Source organism: Phaenicophaeus curvirostris, chromosome 16 (assembly GCF_032191515.1).
Source record: "Phaenicophaeus curvirostris isolate KB17595 chromosome 16, BPBGC_Pcur_1.0, whole genome shotgun sequence".
Classification (NCBI taxonomy): Eukaryota; Metazoa; Chordata; class Aves; order Cuculiformes; family Cuculidae; genus Phaenicophaeus; species Phaenicophaeus curvirostris.
Genome location: NC_091407.1, coordinates 2,552,790 through 2,575,236, shown reverse-complemented (window position 1 = coordinate 2,575,236; position 22,447 = coordinate 2,552,790). Strand labels below are relative to the sequence as shown.

Here is a 22,447-nt window from a genome sequence, read left to right as displayed (position 1 = left end):
CAGGTAAAAAGAAGAAACAGCGATATTCAACTTTAATAGCTTTGAAAATATTCTTGTTCTGCATTTATGCTTTCAGCCTGTCTCTGATTTATTTACACTTACACAGATCAAAAGAAACTCAATTTAAAATTACAGAGAAAAAAAACCTAGCAAAAACTGCATAAAGCTCAGTGCCAGCGTTCCGTTGTAATGAAACGCTTGTGATCTTAAAATAGTTGATATGGGTGACTGTTTCATAATCAGATCAAGATTTAAGTCTATATATTGTTCTCCAGCAAAAACAGATTTCCTATTCATTGTCAGGTTTGTCCAAAAATAGTTTGATTGGTACCTTTGTAGAGCAACTAAACTTGAATATTATCATTCTTTGTTCAGTGCATTATTGTTCAAGCAATTTCAGTCTACAAGTAACACAAAAATTCTCAAAGGCTTGTAATTAATTTGCCTTATTGTTTGCTTTTTATTTCTCTTTATTAATTACAAAGGGGCAATGGACTAATCTCTGTGCTCTAACAATAGATGCAGGTGTTCATTTGCTAGATGCTCTAAACCTGAAATGTGCCATATCAGGGCTAACATTACTACTGGTTATTAGGGTTTCTTGTGGAACATCAGACATCTATATTAAGCTTGTAATTGAAAGCTCTGTAAATTGGACTGCTTCGTATGGGTCCCTAGACCAATTACATTAGACTCATAAACTACAGTTTGGGGATGATAGCATGCTATGTTATTACCAAATATTAAATTGTCTCTAGCGTAGAAATCTATGAAGCTAAGACTTGAGTGTAATGAAGTAATTTGGAAATTTACTGGCTGTACACTGAAAATGCGTGTCTTTAAATTAGAACAGTTTTCCTAGCGTTGCTGTTATAGTTTGGACAGTCCTTTCTTCTAATACTTTTCAGAGAAAATTAGAATTCCAAGCACTAGGAAGAAAGATCTACTTGTTTGATAAAATAAAAAACATTGAGTGGAGTTCTTAACCTCTTTTTAGAAAAGGCTTTGCACTTTTGATCCAACTATAAAATTCAGTGGGAGAAGTCCAGAGCATAAAATAGAAATTGATTTGGATTTGAACTAAATGCCTTTTTTTTTTTTTTGTATTATCTTAGAAGCTGATAGCTTTTATCTATTCCCTAAAAAACCTCCTCTGGTGTACAAAAGCAGCTGGTGCCATTCTGCTGACTAACAGGGAGGAGGTAGGAATTAACAGATATTGTGGGAGGCGCCAATGTCTTAAAATCCTACAGTTAGACTCACCAAACTCCTACGTACGTGTGTCCTATTCCCCATGCCAGCAAGAAGAAACAGGGCTGCTTCAAAATACCTTCATAGTGCAAGACGTTATCTCAACACGCATCTTGAGAGGCCACTGAAGGATATTAATCACAAAACTGATAGCTGGACTGAAAAGCTGGGTGGTTCAGGCTCTATCTGCTGGAGCAGAGAAGCAGAATCCTCTCTGCAGTTCAGAGATAGCTTTGATTCACCACAACAGTGTTACCAGCACAGCTTGGGCAGAGAAAAAACTGATGTCTGAAAGACTCTGTTAAAAGCCAAAATTGTCTTGCAGATATTTTAAAGCAGAAGTACATTTATGTCCATGCATTTTGAAACACTTAATCTGGGTGATTAAAGTTTCTGTTTGAGACTGAGAACTTGTAGCAAACAGTTTTAAAACCTGCAAGTTTTTGCTAGAGGCATTTTTAACCCAAAAGGGTTACGAAGAAAATAGAACAGATGGAGAGAGGCTCCTTGCTCTGCCTAATATGGCAGCAGACAGCTGTACTGCTTGTTTAAATCCCCTGTGCTGTTCTGTTGCAGTTCAGTACACAATGTTTACTGATGCTGCTCCTCTGCAATTGTTTATACCAGGCTGCTGATAGAGCTGTAGTCTGCTGCAGACTGATTCTACTTGCCTTTTGCAGTCTCCAAAATTACAGCTTTACAATAACTGCGATTCTCCCAACCCATCCTGCTATACTCCATGGTAGACAGAGGTGCTGGGGTTTCTGTGCTCTGTTGTTCTTGGATGCGGTGCTGCTTTCTGCAAAACTGCAGCTCAAGCTCCAAGAAGGTCTAATATATTCATCTTTTGAAGACAAGTTTCTTCATTTACTTGATATAAGGACTGTGCAGACAATTTATCAAGAACTCTTCCTGAACAGGCAAGAATACATGGGCAACAAGTGGCATTGACAGTATTTCTCTGCCTCACAGTGATCATTTTTGATATATCTATTTTTTTATATCAACTACAAGTCACCTTATTTCCGCACTGCAGTTTTACCTTCAGCACACAGAGCCAGACCTATCACTGTGAGAAAACATTTTCAGTGAAAAAACTCAACACAATGTATGAACTCAACACTTTATTTGATGAGTGCAAGCCCACAATTACTTCAGAATTAATTTTCTGAAAGAACTGAATTCATAAATAACAAGTTAGTAGTTACTGATTTAGAACATAGGTGACTTAGAGCTCAGGTCCACCTTGAATCTGCATCCCAGTTTTGCTTTTACAACTCATCAAGAAAAGGCGTATTTCCCAAATCCCCACTTGCTGCCATTGATTTCTTCCCACTGACAAACTTCTTTGCAGCCTAAAAACAAATCAGAAAGATGAGTATAAGGAAATATTCGCTACAGAGCTTATCTTGCTGCTCACAGCCTCAGCTTCAAGTTTTTAAAACAAACAAATCCCACACTACTACAGCACATCTTCAAGTAAACATTTTTCCTTTTGCTGTCTAGATGTCTTTGCTTCTAGTCCAGCTCCTCATTACTTTATAATCTGAACAGGAATGGCAGAATAACAGTTGGATATAAAAGGCATAGACTCTTTGAAAATGGTTATTCCTAGAATAATTATTACACCACAAGATACAGTGGATCTCTCTAGCTACTAAATCTACCGCTAGTTGCTACTACAACATAAAATTAGTGGTGACTATGAAAAAACAAGTTTTCTATCTCAGAATTTCTTTCTGATGGACTTCTGTATGAAAGTTGCTTCAAGTATAGGCAATGAGGTATTCTGGAATAGCCATGCAGTTGTGTAAATTTATAATTGGAAGCCTAATTGTTTTATTAAGCACACCACATTCTAAACTCCAGAGTCCTAAACGCCTTGACACAGAAGTACCTGCACTGGAACTAATATCAAGTTTGCTATGAATACTAGTTGGAAGTTTTAGTAAAATTTAAGTGAAGCAGGTGAGTAAATGAGTATTTCACACACTCCCAGATACGCTAGTTTTACAGTGTATTGGATTAGAAGGTCTTCTCTTAATAAAGATATCAAAAGACAGACATCTGGGATTTGTAAATAAGTTGCTGTTTTGTCAAGATAGTTTGTGTTTACAAACGCACACAAATAAGCACCAGTTTTGTATAAAAAAAGCTTACACAGTGATTAAGGGACACCTGTAGATGTTGACCCATACTCACATTCACAACATCAGCAGTGGTTACAGAGTCGATTTTTTGAGCCACAACAGATGGTGATGAGTGGGTGCCAGAAACCAGTGACTCGGAGCCAATTTCATTCAGTAACCCTTCTGCAGTTTCCACCGACATCAAATAGGTGGCTTTCAGCTGATTTCTGCCATCAAGCAAAGAATTAAGGATCAGTGAGCATCAAAGCCCCATTATTACCTTCACCACTACCTTTCTAAATGGCACCAAAAACTCATTGCGCTTAAGTTTTCAAGATTCCTCTCCACTTTGAAATGTTTTCCTTTTCAAGGACGGAGGGTTCTGTAGCTCAGAAAGAGGCACCACAAACAGTCCAAGCATGAAAATGGCAGGGCACTCAAACACTTACTGCCTTGGCAGGATCAGCCACCCCACATAATCCGAAGATCTTTAGCTCGGAATTTGTTTCTGTTTGAAGTAATGAATGCAGGCATGCCAAGAATTAGACAAACTAATCTGTCGAGTTTAAAACTTCATTTAAAATCGATTCCAGTTTCTCATCAAGAGCAGACATGCAGAGATCAAATATTCCTAGGGGCACGTATTTTGAGTACTTGGATGAAACATGGCTGATACAGAGCTTTACAATTGCAGTCTCTAGTTACCACTGTTCTTTGAAGATGCAGCAGACTGCTTAACATAATTGTTTTGGGAATTGTGGCAGTGCAACTGTAAAGGGAATTACCTAAATAATGCAGTTTAGGATTCTAATTTAAATACATCTTAATACTACAGAGTACAATTAAAACGACAGCATCTGCTGATACTTGCTAATTTCTTACATCAAAACAGTTTTCTGAAAATATTAACACTTATCAAACAAGTTTTTATTAGGAAATACTGAAGTGTAGCTTTGGAAAAAAACAGAGAACTGAGAGTGCTTCAATTTTAACACAAGGAAGCGAGCAGTTCCCCATAGAAATAATTACAGAACAACAGTAAGTTTTCCTGTACAGAATAGTCCAAGTGTTGGACAAGTAGCTACATGTTAAGAGACTTCTCTTTACAACACAGAAAACAGTTCTTTATGTACTTACTTTGCCCTTGTGACATCATCATTGGTGATGCCGCCCTGAGCAACTGCCTTTATCTGGTTCAAAGCCGCTTTAATGACCTGAGAATAATTAAATCATATAAGACTTCTTTCTGCATTAAATTCCAACATTAATTCTATTATCTGCTATCTTAGAATCTTCAGGGGAGAGCAGTTGGCAGTGTTAGGAATGTCTGCCTCAACTGAATTTTGAACAGCCTTACAAGGAAACTAAAACCACTGTAATAAATGACCAAGCGAGACAGAAAGTCAGCGCGCATTTAAATCGCGCCACATTAATTTGTATGGTCTCAGCATTTTTTGTGAGAGTATCCAGTTCTGCCAGCTTCAAGCATGTTCCTCGTGATATGCTCAGACTTACGTGTATAAATCGGCAATTACAGTCAGCAATTCAAAGTGTTTTACCAGCTCTACCTCATATTAGGTATTTGCACTCCCCAGAAAGCAAGCTGCATTCTCAACTTATAGAGTTAAGTTGTAACAGAGCATGCGGCACTCTTACACAAGAAACCAGATGAACTAACTAGTTTTAGATCAGTCACCATCTCAAATCAAAACGCTAGTTTGAGAGTTATGTTTGTTAATGCTTAAGTTCTAATTAGCAACTCACCTCCCCTGCATTTTGAGCCTGGGATACGGTATAAACTCCAAAAAGCCCAGAATCGGAGTAATTCACATTAAATGCGGAAGCCTGCAAAACGAACACAATCATCAACGGTTTCAAGTATCAGAAAAACTCAGCATAGGAAAATAATTACTATTAGGATCTAAAATACTGTAATTCAGAACGCTAAACTCCATCTGTCCACAGGAAATTTCAGATTGGAAGGTCTTCTCTAAAATATCATAACTTGTGCAAGAATAGACTAATTGAGATTCTAGCTGGAGGTAGTAACCTTCCAAAGGATAATACGCATTGTACTTATACTATCGGAATACACCAACCCTTTGAACTTACATCAAATGGCTGGGTAGTTGCTTTAGCAATACCCTGGGACAATTTGCTGGTAGCATTGCTTCCCCTCTTGATAAGAGGTCCAGCACCTAAAATGTGCTGAAGAACACTGAATGCATCTGCTTCTGCACTTCCGACAGCAGCTCCCTCTGTTACAATAGCAGCATGGACAAGGCTATCACCGTTTTGTTCTCTGATTTCTCCTAAAAATACAAAAACAGAATAAAAAGTAGAACTACTGCACATTCAGAGGTATAGGGAGGAAACGTTTCTAGCCAGAAATTGGTTATCTAAGAGAGAAGCCAGGGTGTGAAGTCAATGTGTGTCCACTAGAGAAGAGAGTAAAAAGCTGTGAGTACACTGTAGGTAATTTTAAAAAGTCCTTCACGTTCAACAACTTTCTTGCAAGCACAAGAACAAGTACCATATTTGAACCTGGCCCTAAACCATATATAGCAAAAGATGATAAAACTTAGTGAGGCTCCAGGTAACAAATATCCAGAAAAGCAGCAGACCTTCTGTTCATAGTAATATTTATCCTTTTTTTATAGAAGCTGAAGTCAATCTTGTCAAATATTAAATGTTGAAAGCTTTATTTCTTCCCCTTCTGTTTACAGAGTGATCCAATACCCCAGATAAATAGCAGCCAGTGGCATTAGCACAAGACACTGGTCAGAAAGAGCTAAGCACTGCTTTGTCTTTTATTGAAAGACTTACAAAATTGTAAGAGATCTTCCCTTGAAATAAAAATGACTACCACTTCTAGATATTCCATACTCTATTCTTAAGGGAATTTTCCCAAAAAATGCCATGAGGAACTATACACCAGCTCATTTTTCTCTTCATGGAATAATGATCTTGGCGGTAAAACTTTGTTGCGGATATGGGTTCAGTTTTATTCCAGAACTTTGCATAGTGGGGAATAATCCTCTGCTATTTTACAGGGGAGATGCCTCCGACGGTCACCTCCCGTGTACAGCACTTAATACAACTACACAGTTTTCAGCTGCAACTTTGAATAATGCCACATTTACAATGAACAGAAAATCAGTCATTCTGAAGAGACAAAAGAAACATACTTACCCCCTCGATAGACAGCCTTCGCACCAGAAACACCAGCTCCACTCCGGATATTTAGGAAGTGCTCAGCAACTTGCTTTAAGTCAGAGTGCTTTACACCTGCAATACAATAGTTTATTCAAACTAATGTAACAGCATGAAAAGCTACAGCAGTGACATTGAAATGTTTTAAGTGTACCGTAACATTTTATTTCTACAGAGAACTCAAATTTCTACAATAGTTTTTCCTTACAAATTGTAGTGTCCACTAAGGAACATACATACCTATTCCTACAAGAGCCATTCTTGCACTTGTGAAATTGTTCTGTACAAAATGGTGAAGCTGCAACAGTGAATTAACATTTTAGGGTATTTTGTATAAAGAAAAACAGAAAAAAACGCAAGCATGTTTCTGACATCTTCAGACTTAAACTTCTTAATGCAGGCAGACTTAAACTTCTTAACGTTTCTGACATCTTCAGAATTAAACTTCTTAATGCAGCAAACTCCAATGCTTCCCAAAGGAACTATCTATAGAATGGCATTTTACACATTCTCCACTGACAATTACAAAGCCCTTTTATACAAGAACACATGCATTTCATTGACAGCCTTCCTGTCCATGATAACCCACTGACATCAACCATCTCTCTAAATATGAATCTGAGTTCTGTGCCCAATACTAAAAGCTGCCTGGAAATAAATTATTTTAAGACCAGACTAATACGGTAGTGCACACTAACTGTATATTTACTAAATCTATCCTTGATACAGAAATTGAAATAGATTTATCGCAACGTGAATAATCCTACCTGCTCAGAAGTGATTTTTCCAATTTTGTAATCTGGACAATATAAGGGGTTGGCCAGGGCATTCTTATAAGCTGCAGCATGCAAGTTCTCAAGGACTCCTAAGAGGAACAAAGTTTCAGTGATGATGATTAACATAACAGCCACTTTTAATGAAGACTATGAATGAAACTAAACGTCACCCCAGTAAAAGAGAGCTGTGGTCCCCTTTAAGGATCACAAGACCTGCAAAAGCAGGTCTGGAATAATCCAACACACATGGAAGTTTCATCCAAAGCCTCAAACAACAGAACCCGCTCTTGCTCGGAGGGCCTGCATTCTTTTGTAAAATACATATATATATATAAAATAATAACTAATAATAACTAAATAATAACTCAAATCTAATAACTTGCATATGCTCAATACTTTTCGGCCTCAACAGCAAGCTATAAATGCAATCAGCGCTTGAGGGAGGGAGGGCAATAGAAAGTCTTTCATTTTGTAGGAACTCCAATGAAGCCAATGCAGCAGATCAGAAAATGTACTTACCTACTTGAGGATGCTGAAATGCGACTGCTTTGTCAACTTTTAATCGTGGCTGAAGATCAGCTACTTCCCACGGTCTGAACTCTGACGCTGTGGTGACATTGAGAAGGTACTCCATTACTGTATCACTAGATAAAAAAAAACGTTACAAAGGCATTAAACACAACAGAAGTAGCATGTACTTCTTCTAAGTAGAAAGCAATTCAAATTCAAACTAATCTATAAGCAGCACAAACAACAAAACGTATCACTCGAGCCAGAGTAGCTATTCAGCTTCAGTTCCCTAGCATTTGTATGCTCAGTAACATGATACAGAAGTTGAATATATTAAAGCAGTAATTTATTGAATTGTTACAAAGATATGAAAACAGCTATTACTGTTACCCTGTAAAATGATAGGTCTCTGTTGCACAGCAGTTTGTCAAGAACGTGAGAAGTCAGTTTACAGCATATCTAGATACCTACACGTAGTCACGCAGGCATTCAACAGAGTAAGTCATTTTCTCTCTTGTTGAGTAAACACTAAGTGAGAAAAAATAGAAAACCAATTTCAGCAGATGACATAGAATTGCATTCTCACACATTTGTCAGCAAGATATTGACTAGAATATCTAGTGAACCTGAAATCTGATTGAGATGACTGATTAAAGAAGTGCTAATACACATAGAGCAAAACCAGACATAACTAAAACTTGTATCTTAAGTACTGAAGTAATAACAAATACCTTGTGACCATCGGAATTTAAGATAACATGATAATACAAGATAACCAATAAGGCTGAATAGCAAAACTCAAAGAAAAGTGTATTTATGTATTAAACAAGGCAATTTAGAAATTGTTCTCTTTGGGCAGAGAACATACTTTGTCTTTTCCACTTCAACACATTTGTAGTTAACAAGAACAAAAAAGGGTAGAGTCCTAAGTTACAGAAAACACTGATTTAACCAAATTCTATATAAAACAATCTTACTGGATGATTTCAATATACATTGAAAGAAAGCAGGCACAGCGAGATCCTTCTTATTTCTCTTAGGCTTCTTTCCTAGGCTTTAAATTCTCAAACCATAAAAGCCAACTATTGTCTGAACTGTTCCCCAAATTGCAGTGTGGTGAGTAGTCACAAAAGATGAAGAAAAATGAACAAAACTACTGGCTTCAGAAAGTTTAATCTCAAAAGGCTGAAAAGGTAGAAAGTACCTTAAGCTTTCTGAACAAACTGAATTTTTTCAAGGTATAAAACATATATATTTTTTTAACTGAAAGGTGTTTTTTAAAATACCAATCATGGGTGTGCTCCTGAACCCTAACAGAATGACAAGTACTGTTACCATGCTGAGCTTATCTACCTGTGCATATTGTTACGCTTACAACAATAAGCTTCCTTTAGTCATACAGCTCCTTGGCATTTTACCAAGACAGATTATCTTTGCATGTGGTTACAAACCTTAGGTTACCCCCAACAGCTTCAATGCCACGAGTAATCCGGAAAGAAGATGCTCCTTTAGTAGTCTATAAAAAAAAAAAAAATAGAAAAAAAGAGCAACTTAAAATTCTTGCTATTTTAAGAACAAATTTGCCAGAGGTTGTTCAGTGCTCAAGCAATGTTGAAGCAGTACCTGCTTATGTGCATAGCTTTACACATAGGGGTTTAAGACACCCCTGGAAAGCATAATTCTAAATACTACTGCCTGCCTTCCCAGAAGTAATGTCACTTCTCCTACACTCAAACCAGGTGACCAAGAATCAATGTACACCATTTTCCACTTTGTAGGATCTCTTACATTAGATTTTATCATAACAAATTGTTTCTCTCTGTGACCATAAACCTTCCACTATTTCATCTACTGCCAACAAAATAACAAAAAGAATAAACACTCACCAAATTAGATGCCAGGCGAAGCAAGTGAGCAGTTCCCAAGTTGCTAGTGGTTTCATATCTGCTGCCTGCTTTAATAAACACACCAATTCTTGAAGCTGGAGAAAAGTTTTCCAGGGACGCAATAATTAAGCCATTTGGTAATTTTGTGATCTGTGTTAAAAAGAAAAAAAGTTGGTTTAGTCATCCACTGGAAGTACTGTCACAGTTCTGCTTTGACAGAGTTTTAAAAGATAAATAATAAGGAGCGAAGAAAAAAAATAGCAGCATTCATACTGACCTCAAGATCCTCAGACTCTGGAGATAATTTCACTCGTTCTGCTGTTGCTGAGGTCGTAACTTTGGGAGCTACCTTAAGTGAGTAAAGTCTCTTCTAGAGGAGAAAGCACGAAAAAATGGATTTCATTAATTAGTCCATCACATGTCCTATTACATACTGAAAAAATAACTAATTTTAAAGTAGAAATACAATGAACAACTTCAAGTCCCAGAGTGAACACAGTCATTCTCTTGTAATTCCTCTGATCACTTTTTACATCACTCTTAGAACCTGTGCAATGATTTACATGAGGTGTCTGGACGTTCAGGAAATAACACTGTAAGAAAACCCTTTTTAAAGTTTTTTTTTTCTCTTTGCTGTTATACAATGAGAATCTCTACTGATACCAGACAGCCTGTAGGGCAAAGGTACAGCAATTAACTGAACAAACAGCTACAGTGATCCCCATGGGCAGAACACAACTTTGCAGGTATAGATTCAGTTCAAGAATATAAATATACATAAATTATAGTACAAATCCTTAAGAGTCACCTCTTAAAACACCAACTATTTACAGCGATGACTGCCCACAAAGAGGACAGGTGTGTAAGGCCCCAAACTGCAAAGTAACCACAAGGCGCAGGCCTTCAAACTGAAGAGGTGAACATCGCAAGAGCCTTCCTTTCGGTAACTGGCAACAGAGACAAGTCTATTGATTTTGAATCTGAAGTGCTACTCCCTTCCACCATTTGGAAGTCTCTTATACAGATTTTTTATACAGATTTATTTATTACACTTCCTTCAACATTAGTATTTGATAGGAATGGTTGGACTCGATGATCTGGTGGCTCTTTTCGAACCTGGTGATTCTATGATTAAAGAAACCCAAACAACCACCCTCATTCCTGTACATCTCAAAATTAAAACCGTGTGAAACTGCAGGCAGCTGTGGGGATACCAGCAACATAATTCGCTTCACACTGCCAGACTCTGTTCAACACACGAGTCTAGGAAAAACTCCTTTCATCCCCCACCACAAACCTGTTCACACACCCAACTGCAACCTCTGTGCCTGCTCATTTATGACTTACGAGTCAAAACTGCCTTACAAGCACGGAGTCCCCAGAGCTCTCCCCCAGCTCCGGAGCTCTCAGCAGAGCCCCAACACACGCCGTTCCTGCCCCTTCCCCGGCCTCGCCCCGCTCGCCAAGGCCGAGGCCGCTTCCCCTGGGAGACCCGGTCCCCGCAGAGCGCTCCCTCGCCTCGGGGGAGCCCCGGCAGCCGCCCCCAGCCCCGCAGCCGGACACAGGCCGCCCCAGGCCCGACCGACCTTCACCCGCCGGCCCCGGTGCCCCCGGCACCCTCACAGCCGCCCCGGCCCGGCCAGGGTCAGGCCCGCTCGCAGAGCGCGGACAAGCGCCGCCACCACAGCCGGCGCCTCTCCCCCAGCGCGCACGGTGCCTCCAGGTCCCCCTCACCGAGAAGGAACGCGCGACCACCGGGAATCCCTTCATCCTTGCGCGCCCCTCGGCCCGGCCCCGGCGAGGAGAAGATGGCTGTCTCCGAGGAGGACTCCGCCTTCCCGGCACGCCCTGCGCCGCTAGGACTTTCTAGTGAGCGAGCGCCCAAACTCTACTGCTTGAGCATAAAATCCCGGCTAGCGGCTAGAGCGTCGCCGCGCGGCGGCTGCGCGCATGCGCAGAAGCCACAGCCTCCCGGTCACGGCGGGGCTGTCCCCACCGCCCCCAACCCCGCCCCCCGCGAGTCTCCCGGCGGCGGCGCCGCAAACAGCGTGGGGCCTGGGGGGCGCGGCCGTTCCGCGGGGAGAAGGAGCTGGGCTCGAGGCGCAGCGCGGCCCTTGGTGGGGGGGCGGTGTCCGCTGGGGCGGGGCCGTGGGGGGGGCCACACCGGGGAGGGCGGGAAGAAGCGGGGCGGGGGGGCGGGGCTAAGGACTACGTGGGCGTGGTTTGGCGGGATGGGGCGGGGCAAATCGAGATTGACTGGACGAGGCTTAGTGGGCGTGGCCACCTGATGAATGGGCGTGGCCTGTCGTGGGGGCGTGGCCTCCGTCCCTATTTATAGGCGCCGCCGCCGCGGGGCCTCGTCCCGTTCCTGAGGCGCTCGCCATGGGGTCGGCGGCGCCCCTCTTCATCCCCGCCGAGGAGGTGGAGCGGCACCTGCACCGCGCCAGCCTGCTGCTGCCCGGGCTGGAGGCCGCCCTCGCCGACTTCTCCGCCGGCGCGGCGGGCGGGGTGGTGCAGCCGGTGCGCACCGTGGTGCCGGTGCGGCGGCACGGCGGGTGAGGCGCTGGTGGGGGTGGGTTCAGGCGTCAGGAGGGGTCCTTGGTGCTTAGTTACTGGTTAACCGGCCAGCGGGCGGCCCCGGGGTGGCTCGGTAACGGGGTGGCTCTCTCCCAAGGTTCCTGGGCGTCATGCCCGCCTACAGCGCCGCCGAGGACGCCCTCACCACCAAGTTGGTGACTTTCTACGAGCACAAGCAGGGCTCCGCCGTCCCCTCTCACCAGGCCGCTGTCCTCTTGTTTGACCCGCGAAACGGCACTTTAAAAGCGGTGAGTTCCACGCGTTCCCCTTGTCCCTTCCCCCTTTCGGTTAGGGGAACCCGCAGCCGGTGTGGATTGCTCCGAGTTTACTTGTTTCCTCACTGAAAATAGGTCTGTGCCAAACGAGGATCTGACCTAAAGGCTTTTATCTTTTCTACGTGTTAAACTGTGCTCTGCTCTTTCACTGCTGCTGGTGATTGGAAGGGAAGGTTGGCTTGTGGGCTGCCTGGAAGAATCATAGAATCACCAGGTTGGAAGAGACCCACCGGATCATCGAGTCCAACCATTCTCACCAATCACTAACCCATGTCCCTCAGCACCTCGTCCACCCGTGCCTTAAACCCCTCCAGGGAAGGGGACTCACCCCCCTCCCTGGGCAGCCTCTGCCAGTGCCCAATGACCCTTTCTGTGAACAATTTTTTTCCTAATGTCCAGCCTGACCCTCCCCTGGTGGAGCTTGAGGCCATTCCCTCTCGTCCTGTCCCCTGTCCCTTGGGAGAAGAGCCCAGCTCCCTCCTCTCCACACCCTCCTTTCAGGTAGTTGTAGAGAGCAATGAGGTCTCCCCTCAACCTCCTCTTCTCCAGGCTAAACACCCCCAGCTCTCTCAGCCACTCCTCATAAGGCCTGTTCTCCAGCCCCTTCCCCAGCTTCGTTGCTCTTCTCTGGACTCGCTCCAGAGCCTCAACATCCTTCTTGTGGTGAGGGGCCCAGAACTGAACACAGGATTCGAGGAGCGGCCTCACCAGTGCCGAGTCCAGAGAGAAGGGATGGGGGAAAGTTTACTTTATATTTAGAAAGGAAAACACCAACAACTTAACAGCATAAAGAATTGATCTTGAACCATCTTAAACTAAATCTGAAGAGACTTAGAATTTGCATGATGGGGAGGAGAATCCAGAGTTTAATTTTTAATGTTTAAATTTTAAACAATATTAACCGTATTGACAGTTTAATGATTATTAAAGGGCTGGAACTGGTCAAGGAAACTATATTGGGATTTTACTCCTAAACTGTAATCTAAAACACGTGAGTTTTTTAAGCCCCTTAGTCCAAAATTTTCACGGAAAGAGTCATTGGTCCCTGGCAGAGGCTGCCCAGGGAGGGGGTTGCGTCACCTTCCCTGGAGGGGTTTAAGGGACGGGTGGACGAGGTGCTGAGGGGCATGGGTTAGTGTTTGATAGGAATGGTTGGACTTGGTGATCCAGTGGGTCTTTTCCAACCTGGTGATTCTATGATTTGTAAGCAGTAGCTGGTATGCACTGAGGCAGGAGAGCCCTTTTGTGTGTGAGATGTGAGAAAAGGCTTCATGGCTCCCTGTCATCATTTCTACAGAGACAGTGAAGGACTTGTGGACTCCTGCTAGCTTCTCTGGTCCCTGATGCTGCTGCAGCGCAGGATATTGCAATTACATTGATCGATTCCCTGTGCCAGCAAGCCAGGGAGGTGCAGGGCACAAAGAGCTGTGAGAGTTAGGAGAGGGTCAACTCTGACAGGTCTTTACTCCATTTGTTCTGGTGGAATGACATGGAAGAGCTGGAGTAGAAAGTCTGACCAGTTTAACTGTGATTTTATATGGTTTGTGATTGCTATAATAATATTTACTAACTCTTAAGTTTTTATATGCCATGTAATATCACTTAATTTACAAACTGGCAGAAACATTTGTTGTTTACTCATGTTTCCAGTGTTCATTTCAGTCCGTTTGAACTTTTTCTTTAAAAGCTCCTAGATGGCAGTGTGATTACAGCGAAAAGAACAGCTGCTGTTTCTGCGATTGCTACCAAGGTGCGTCTTCTGTTTCCTAACTCAGTGCTGCTCTATATAGAATAACTAGAGGGAATCATGTAAATAGCTTGCAGTACACATGGATTTTCATCAAATACGGCTTTAGATTAAGTATACGATAACGTATGTACCTTCAGGGCAAGCTTAAAAGTAGAGTTTTTCTGTTTGGAGTGAGTCATGCCTGGCTTTAACATTTTGTGTGTGACTGGAGAAGGGCTTCAGGCTACGTTTTTACGGTTTGTTCTGCACCCTCTGATTTTCTTTTGTGATTGTCTTAATGTATTCCTTTACGGCTTTGAGTGATGCAGCTGCGGTGATAAAATCAGTTATAAGTTTTCTGCTGTTGGGCTGGGACGGGTGAGTTTCTTTCTGAAGAAAGAAGGGGGGAAAAAGCACATTTCCAGTGGACAATGTGAGTCCTTTAAGTTCATGCCCAGGATAGACAGATGACTTGTCCAGAGGCAGGTATCTTGTCTGTTTTCACTGTCGCTGGAACATGTCCAGATGACTGTCCCTGACTACAGTCATCAACTTCAGTGTCTGAAGACAGATGAGATGTGCCTTGCTGTATGTTGCTTGACATCACTTCAATTTTAGCTGGAAATTGAGGGGTTTAAATGTTGTTTAAAACTATATTTGGCTGGGCTGCTATTAGTGGGAAGAGAGCAAGTTCATGTCCATTGTACACTAGGGTTTTAGCCTCCGCATCAAAGAATGAGGCAATAAGGGCCAGAGTTGAAATAGATGTTTTTCACCCATCAGCTTTGTGTCAGACTGAAGGCTGATCTCACTGCTTCATTAGCAGCAGTTTTCATGCCAGCGTGACTCTACCCATGGCAATAGAGCTAAACCAGCATAAAACTGGAGTGAAGAACCTGTCCCCAAGAGCTTCTCTGGTCCAAGGGGCAAAACAATTCACAATGGATTCCTCGGATATGAGCTTATAGGACCTCATTCATCTCAGTTGTTCTATACTTGTGGAGTTCTGACAGTTTTTACACAGCCAAGGCTCTGCTGGTCTCAAAGGGGCTTGGCTGCTTAAGGGACTTCAAGATCAGATCTTTCATTGTCATCTGCTGTTTTGGGACATTTTCAAGACTGTTTGAGTTTACGTCATAGTTGTCATCTTGTTCTCTTAATGGCATTTGCTTTTCAAAGACCTGTGCTTTATGCAAGGAACCTTTGAAATCAGTGCTTTAGAGTCTTTGAAAGGAGCATTAAAATGAATCTTTGCTGCTGAAAAACGGGATAAATTAGGTTTTTTTCAATTATTTGCAGCAGAATAAGTATTGAGAGCCTAAACAATTCTAAAGCTTTTTATACAGAAGCGAGCAGCCACAGCAAATGCGTAAACAAAACATGAGGGTAGCTTAGGGCTGGACTCCAGCAGCATTCCCCTTTGCCAAGTGCTGGTCAATCACAGGCAAGAGCTGAACCAGGAAAACAAAAGTGATCACAGAACTGAATATTTGTTCCTCAGAACCCTCCCTATTTTTGCTACGTCTGATGCACACATATCCTGACTGTTACAATGCCAAGATAAGTTTGTGGGCTGATTTATAGTTTCAGTGAACTGAAAAAAGTTTAGACTGGGGCTACCAGGACCAGTTTACCCATGCAGCTATTGCTTTTAGGACATTGGGTTTGGTGTTGAGCCCTGTTTTCAGCCAGTGCTGAACACAAACACTAAGATTTTACAGTTAGTCACCTAGGTGTAAGGTGTGATGCGAATTGATGCTATCGATGCTAGCTTTTGCATTTAAAGAAAAGATTATATAGTGGTAATGGATTACTGCTTTACAGTAGTATGAATCAATATTAGCTTTTACGTAAAAACATCTTCTGTTTTCCAAGGATAATGCTTTCTTTTGTAGTATTTTAATATATATTTGTTGTTTCTGTTAATATATTGCCCTTAAATATTTTTTTGTATTTGATACTGTTTAGTTGCTAATGCCACCTTCTGCAGAAGTGCTGTGCATCTTGGGAGCTGGTGTTCAAGCTTACAGCCATTACGATATCTTCATGGAGCTGTTCTCTTTTAAAGAGGTAATGGACATCTATTTTTCCCTGTTTCAGGAGCACTTAATAGAAATAAACTGCACTATGGCCAGTAAAGTTAAGGGATATATCATGCATTTACAGAACCCAAGAGTAATCTGAGCAGCTGTAGAATTTTTTGCTCAGATGTTGATCTTTTCTTAAAAAAGTTAACAAAGTCAAGTTTTGGATGGCTTTTTTTCTCTGTAGGAGAACATCCTACCCTGTATGCTATACGTGGAAGAGTTTTGTGTTTTCCCTTGAATATATTTATTGGAAATATTTGTGTTTTATAAATACAGCCCTACAAGGAGCTTATTTCTCGCATTGCAAAGCAGTCATTGTAGTGTAGCTGCACACATGTGAAATTGTCACTTGTATGGCAAGAACATTAAAGCAGGGGAAAAAAACCCATGTTTAGGATACACTTACTGCTGAAAACTGTAAGTGTTATGTTTCAGAAAGGAGCAATTCTCTTAGCTAATCTGTTTGGGTTTTTTTTCCTTGAAGGTGAGGATATGGAATCGCACCAAGGAGAATGCGGAGAAGTTTGCTAATTCAGTTGATGGTCCGGTGCGGGTCTGCTCCTCCGCTCAGGAGGCAGTGAGTGGGGCCGATGTGATTATAACAGTTACTATGGCAACAACACCCATTTTATTTGGAGACTGGGTAAAACCAGGTGCTCATATCAACGGTATGCTCTGTTCCCTTTGTTTATAGGATATATTTATTGTCACATTGTTTAGCATCAAAATGTTGAAAAGCAATACTCTGTGCTTCTCGGAAAGAATGTTCTTTCTGTTTCAACTTTTCCCCTTTAGTGATGACCACTTTTCCAGCTCTGTCTTCCTGGCTGTCTAGAGCCAGAACTCCTGCATATTCCAGCACTGGATGTTTGCTAGAGGACGAGATGTCTTTTCCCCTAGGGGTACATCATCTTTGCCAAGATATTTTCACTTGATGCTCATCTTACTGTCCATTTAAATAACCCATACAAGCATGTTATTTTCCAAGTGATTCCTGCTCATTCTACTGTTTTCCCTGGTAGCAGTCTTCACCCTGTTTTGTGAGTTCTATATGTTCCTTTTTCGGCTGATCGCTTTCATTTTTTTTGTTACTACTAGAGTTAGAAAGAAGCAATAACTATGTTAAGAACTTCACAATTTGACCTCCAATAATGGTGATGTTTGAGGGGCTTTTTCCTTTTTGTCTGCCTTGTAATGATGTTGCCAGGCTATTGTTTGGGGTCTCTGGACATGCCCACTTTTGTTTATTTTGTCATTTGTGGGCCTGGTTCAGATGACCTTGTGCACTTTCCAAACAGCGACTTGTCAAAGGGAACCATTTAACAAAAGGTCCCATGTTCCAGCAGCATCCTACCAAATTTTCAAACTCAATTTAGTCCTTTGTGATTGAATGTTGTTGCCTGTGTTGTGTGACTGCATGGAAGCCAGAAGTAGAACCAAAATCAATTAAGATCTGTGGTCACTGAGGCGACACATACACAAAACCCTCTCTCCTTTCTTTGCTTTTTTTCCCCTTTCCATAAAGGCATTCATGCTGTTTGAAGAGGCAGCCGAGCAACATGGAATTTATTGTTCCGTAAGAATTGGGCGCTTTTAAAAACATTTGACTACAGTGTAACTGTTTTAGTTCATAGCAAGTTGATAGTATCTCCAGTACTAACATCAGATTGTATCTTACTTATCTGAAATAACGTCCATTGTGACTTCACGTGTCTTTTGAACAAATTGTGGTTTAAATGTGTTTTAAACATTCTTCCCAAGTTCATTGGTTTTGTTGTCCTAGCTGTTGGAGCAAGCAGACCAGACTGGAGAGAACTGGATGATGAACTGATGAAGAATTCTGTTCTGTTTGTGGATTCTAGAGAGGCTGCTCTTACAGAATCAGGAGATGTTATATTATCAGGGGTAAGACTTAAAGTTATGAACTTCATTTTTGTGGCAGTTGGCTTGTGTTTGAAACAAGTTGGTACTGATGATGTGCTGCATAGAAACTTTATAGAGCATCAAGTGTAGTTGTTAACACTTTCCAGGCCCAGGCTGAAAAATAAACCATTTTCATACTGAGACTTCTCTATATCAATGCCACAACCATGTAAACTCTGTATCAACTATTACAGTATCATGTTTTAAGCATTGGCCTTTGTGTACAATAACAAAGTGTTGGTTTTGAAAAAGCTTTATTTCCTGCACTGGTTGGTAGTTACGTTAAGTATTTTTCAAATCTATTTGTTAAAACCTGAAGCTTTCTTCTCATATTATTTCAGTGTGATACGTCAGACCTCTAGAGAATAGACAACAGAAGCCAAACAGACAGTTAATGACCTGCAGAAATTTGATGGCAGGATTCTTTTAGCTTTCATAGAGTGGATTTTTTCTTTTAATGTTTTTGCTGACCAAATATGGTTTCCACTTTCAAGGCTTAGTATAGGAGATGTCTAGATACTGTAAGATGTGTGGAACCTCATGTATTTTGTTTAAGTAATAAGCTATCCACTAACTCAATTAAAGAGGAAAGTCTGACAGCTGCTTTTCTCTGAAAAGCATTCCGTTCTTCTGGTTTCTGTCCAGTTTCTGTATTTGTCTGAATACCGATCTGCTTCAATGTGGAAAGGAATTGATTCTAGGAGAGCATAACTGGAGGAGTTCTTTCTTTTGAAGTAACTCAGAAAAGCTTTATTTCTTAATATGCATATGGATGTTATGTTTTTGTATAAATATGTATTTGTTTTACAGGCAGAGATTTTTGCTGAGCTGGGAGAGGTACTGCAGGGTACAAAACCAGCCCTGCCTGAGAAAACAACAGTATTTAAATCACTGGGTAAGAACAACCCCTCCTGTGTACAGGCCTGACAGAAAACTGTGTCTTTGCAATTTATTAGTTCAGCCATGCATGAGAAAGCTGCTGATCATCTTCAAAGCTTCTGTGGCAGTGCACTGTCTGGAGAAACTAGGATGTGATTTGCATTTTCCGTTTTTTATTTCCCTTTTTATTAATCTAACAGAACTGATGTAATGAAAAGTGATAGGAAGGCAAACAATAGAAAGAAGTATGTTTTCCATTTCGCAGTTGTTCCACGCATGACTGCAGTGTTGTTTAATGCAGCTCCAATCCAAATGCTGTGCTGTTATGCCCCTGGAGTCTCTCTGGCCTACAGACAATGTGACAGTGCTGTAGGGTTGGAGTTGATGGCTGGGGGAAGGAGGTCTGGAAGGACCAAGTTGTGATATGAACACTGAAAATGAGTTTCATGCTATTACTTTAACTGCATATAGCACACCTCACAGTTACATGGTGGCTATAATCTTTGGCGTTTGGAATGGGGAATAATTCTTATTCCTGTCCAGTTAGATGATTTCTCGAGTCCTTCTGTTCCTTTCTGAAGCTAAATTTTGTACACATGAAGTACTGCTTGAAGGTAACTTCAATTATTTTTCAGGGATGGCAGTTGAAGATACAGTGGCAGCAAAATTTGTTTATGACTCGTGGTCAGCTAGCAACTAAAGAGAAGTCTGCAATGCCAACAAGGCCAAGAAAATTGTTTAAACTTAATTTCCTTGGATCTTAACAAGAAAGGCACCAGTCCTGTCTGCATGTGGACTTTCAAGAATGAAAAGTAAAATTTTGGCACTAGATTAATTTCTGCAGTTTTCTAATGGCAAGTGTTAGATACATTTAGCAGTAATACTGCAGGTATCTCATGTAACAGCAAGTATTAGATGTTTGCAGTGATACTAACCAAGAGTATTTTACGTACTTTGGTATAATTCTGCAATTGATGCCTTTCCTCCCTGATTATTTATGTGGCAGAAATCTGTGGGTAGATTTCATGAATTTCAGAGAGGTAGTTGTATCCTTACTTTCACTGCCCACTATCTCCCTTCCCTGTCCTCAAACCCGATCTTTTTCATTTAAGAGCCCATGCCTGAGTGGGAATTCATAGATGCCTCCATACAGTTAAATTCTTCTGTTTTCCTGGAAGAGCTGCCTTAGGAAGACTTAGAATGCAAAAAACTTGAGCTAATATTATATGTCTTAACTGGGAGGGAACTGAACTCAATGCCTCCCTTAGTACATTCCTGGGTAGGATGTTGTCATTTTTGTATTCCCAGGAGTCACCCAAAATGTGAGCACTAAAATGTGTTTTGATCTAACTTACCTATATTCTGTGGGGAGATTTTGTTATTCATCTGTGATGTCTGTAAGCTCTTTCTAAGTAACTTGAGGTTGGAATCATGCAAACCGATTTCAATAGGGTAAACTTCAAGTATGCAGGCAAATATTTTCAGCTTGGCTGTAGTGTGCATTAATTGCTAATTGTTCTTCTGTCCCAGTGGGTATTTGCTGGGGCAGGAGTTTCCATTATCCTTTTTTGATGGAGGAACCCAGTGATGTTCTACATAAGGAAAAGTTCCTGGGTTGTGTTATGTGTATTGCCTCACAAAAGATTGACTATCTGCTGAAAAATAGCTATTGCCTTGGAAACAAATTCCTGTCTCAGGGCAGAATTGTGCCTTGTGAAATTTTATTTCTACTTACTTATTTCATGCAGGGTGTTAGGTGTTTCTTCATCCTGTGGAAGGATTAGATGATGTGGTCATTTTATGATGATGCCAGCAGAACACAGTGGAGCGACAGGAAGGAGCTTCAGAAGCAGTTAGTGCTAAAGCCCTTGATGGTGCATAAGTAAGTATAGAAAAAGTCAGTGAGTGCAGTGCATGTCTGACATAATACTCCAAGTTATAAGGCTGGTGTAAGCTAGTTGGGAAATGTAGTAAGTGGCAGAGTTTGTAAACTGGAGTTTTAGCATGGAGGGGTATCAGACCAGTAAGTGAATAGATCCAAAGGATTTGTTTGTGTGGGTAGAAATCTCCCTTGATCTTGCTTTATATCAGCAGAAGCAAGAACAGAAATTTCTCTATCAGCTTTTGCATTTAATTGTACCAAAATTACTCTTCTGTTTTTATGGGTTTTTTACATACGTTTCTGAATTATTCATAAATGCACGTATTGTCTTAGCCTGTTACTTCAGCAACAGAGAAGTCCATTAATGTGAGAAAAGTGGGATGGCCATTTTCATTCAAGAACTGTGTGGGAACTTGAACTTGGTGTTCATGACAATATTATCCTGGTTCTTTGCCTGTATAAAACAAATTTTGTAATTTGAAATGGGATTGTGTTTGGGAAGAAGACAAATACCATGTATTTTCACATTTACTCTTCTACAAACTATGAACTTTAAAAGTCAATGGAACCAGTCCAAAAACCTGGTTCTGGAAACCCACAGCGATCTCTGCTTTCATAGGCAACAGGAGGTTCTGGGAGCCTGTCTTCTGCTTTGTACCTCGGCATTCACAAAGGATTTGATTCAGTTACAGTAGGAGTTGCTTGGATGCCATTTTAGAACTTTTGGAGAAATCATAGCCTTAGTTTCCATGTGTCCTTTTCTTACAAATCAGTCTCTAGAAACTGTGTAACTTGCACGTATGTTACAATTAAATAGATACTTCTGGTTTTCTCTGAACTTCATTTTGTTGTATGTTACTGTTATCCTGGGGTTGGGAGGAGTTTGAATATGAAGAAATTATTCAAGTTGTTGCAGTGACTGTTTTCTCAGTAAATGAGAACTGAATGTAAAGGGAGAAATAGAGATTGCTCTAATCCCCTGTGATACCCAGTTTGGCAGTCAGTGTCCAATGCTGCACATTCCCTCCTCTTGATGTCTGTCCAAGGCCGAGTATTAAATCCTTGTACTCGGCTGGTCTGTGACCGTGTGAGGTGCCGTGGTTTTATGGTTTGGGTTTGTATTGGGCTGTTAAAATTCTAGATAAGTTGCACATGTATCTAAAGTCTCTCTAGTTGAACTGTGCTGTACAAGAGTGAAAAAAGTAAAATGTGTGGACAGAGATAAGATTAATAGGACAGAGAAGGAAGCAATGAGAATAACGAACACAAAACAAACACAGCACAAGGCAACTGCTCACCACCTACTGTGTGATGCCCAGCCAGTCCCTGA

At 41.3% G+C, this 22,447-nt stretch overlaps 2 protein-coding genes across 2 annotated transcripts; one reads left to right on the top strand and one right to left on the bottom strand.

The window, feature by feature from the left end:
• Nucleotides 1–2,362: 2,362 nt before the first annotated feature.
• On the bottom strand, nucleotides 2,363–11,658 carry UQCRC2 (ubiquinol-cytochrome c reductase core protein 2). Its single transcript, XM_069870379.1, has 14 exons — nucleotides 11,500–11,658; nucleotides 10,043–10,135; nucleotides 9,766–9,915; nucleotides 9,331–9,395; nucleotides 8,351–8,407; nucleotides 7,889–8,013; nucleotides 7,361–7,458; nucleotides 6,834–6,891; nucleotides 6,573–6,668; nucleotides 5,493–5,692; nucleotides 5,145–5,225; nucleotides 4,518–4,594; nucleotides 3,454–3,607; nucleotides 2,363–2,606 (listed from the first exon to the last, which is right to left on the bottom strand). The coding sequence occupies exons 1-14, from the start codon at nucleotides 11,533–11,535 to the stop codon at nucleotides 2,523–2,525; spliced, it is 1,374 nt and encodes a 457-aa protein (XP_069726480.1). The 5' UTR covers nucleotides 11,536–11,658; the 3' UTR covers nucleotides 2,363–2,522.
• A 483-nt stretch (nucleotides 11,659–12,141) lies between these two features.
• CRYM (crystallin mu) lies at nucleotides 12,142–21,958 on the top strand. Its single transcript, XM_069869832.1, has 8 exons — nucleotides 12,142–12,320; nucleotides 12,440–12,590; nucleotides 14,305–14,367; nucleotides 16,315–16,416; nucleotides 16,918–17,101; nucleotides 18,217–18,338; nucleotides 19,167–19,251; nucleotides 19,871–21,958. Exons 1-8 carry the CDS (start codon nucleotides 12,148–12,150, stop codon nucleotides 19,933–19,935), a joined length of 945 nt encoding a protein of 314 aa, XP_069725933.1. The 5' UTR covers nucleotides 12,142–12,147; the 3' UTR covers nucleotides 19,936–21,958.
• Nucleotides 21,959–22,447: the final 489 nt, after the last annotated feature.

Coding starts and splice junctions, on each gene's coding strand:
- CRYM (XM_069869832.1), top strand. CDS start 12,148: ATGGGGTCGGCGGCGCCCCTCTTCATCCCCGCCGAGGAGGTGGAGCGG. Junction 16,417..16,917: donor AGCTGTTCTCTTTTAAAGAG/GTAATGGACATC, acceptor TTTTCCTTGAAG/GTGAGGATATGGAATCGCAC. Junction 18,339..19,166: donor GAGATGTTATATTATCAGGG/GTAAGACTTAAA, acceptor TTTGTTTTACAG/GCAGAGATTTTTGCTGAGCT.
- UQCRC2 (XM_069870379.1), bottom strand. CDS start 11,535: ATGAAGGGATTCCCGGTGGTCGCGCGTTCCTTCTCG. Junction 8,014..8,350: donor GAATGCCTGCGTGACTACGT/GTAGGTATCTAG, acceptor TTTTTTATCTAG/TGATACAGTAATGGAGTACC. Junction 6,669..6,833: donor AATGGCTCTTGTAGGAATAG/GTATGTATGTTC, acceptor ATTGTATTGCAG/GTGTAAAGCACTCTGACTTA.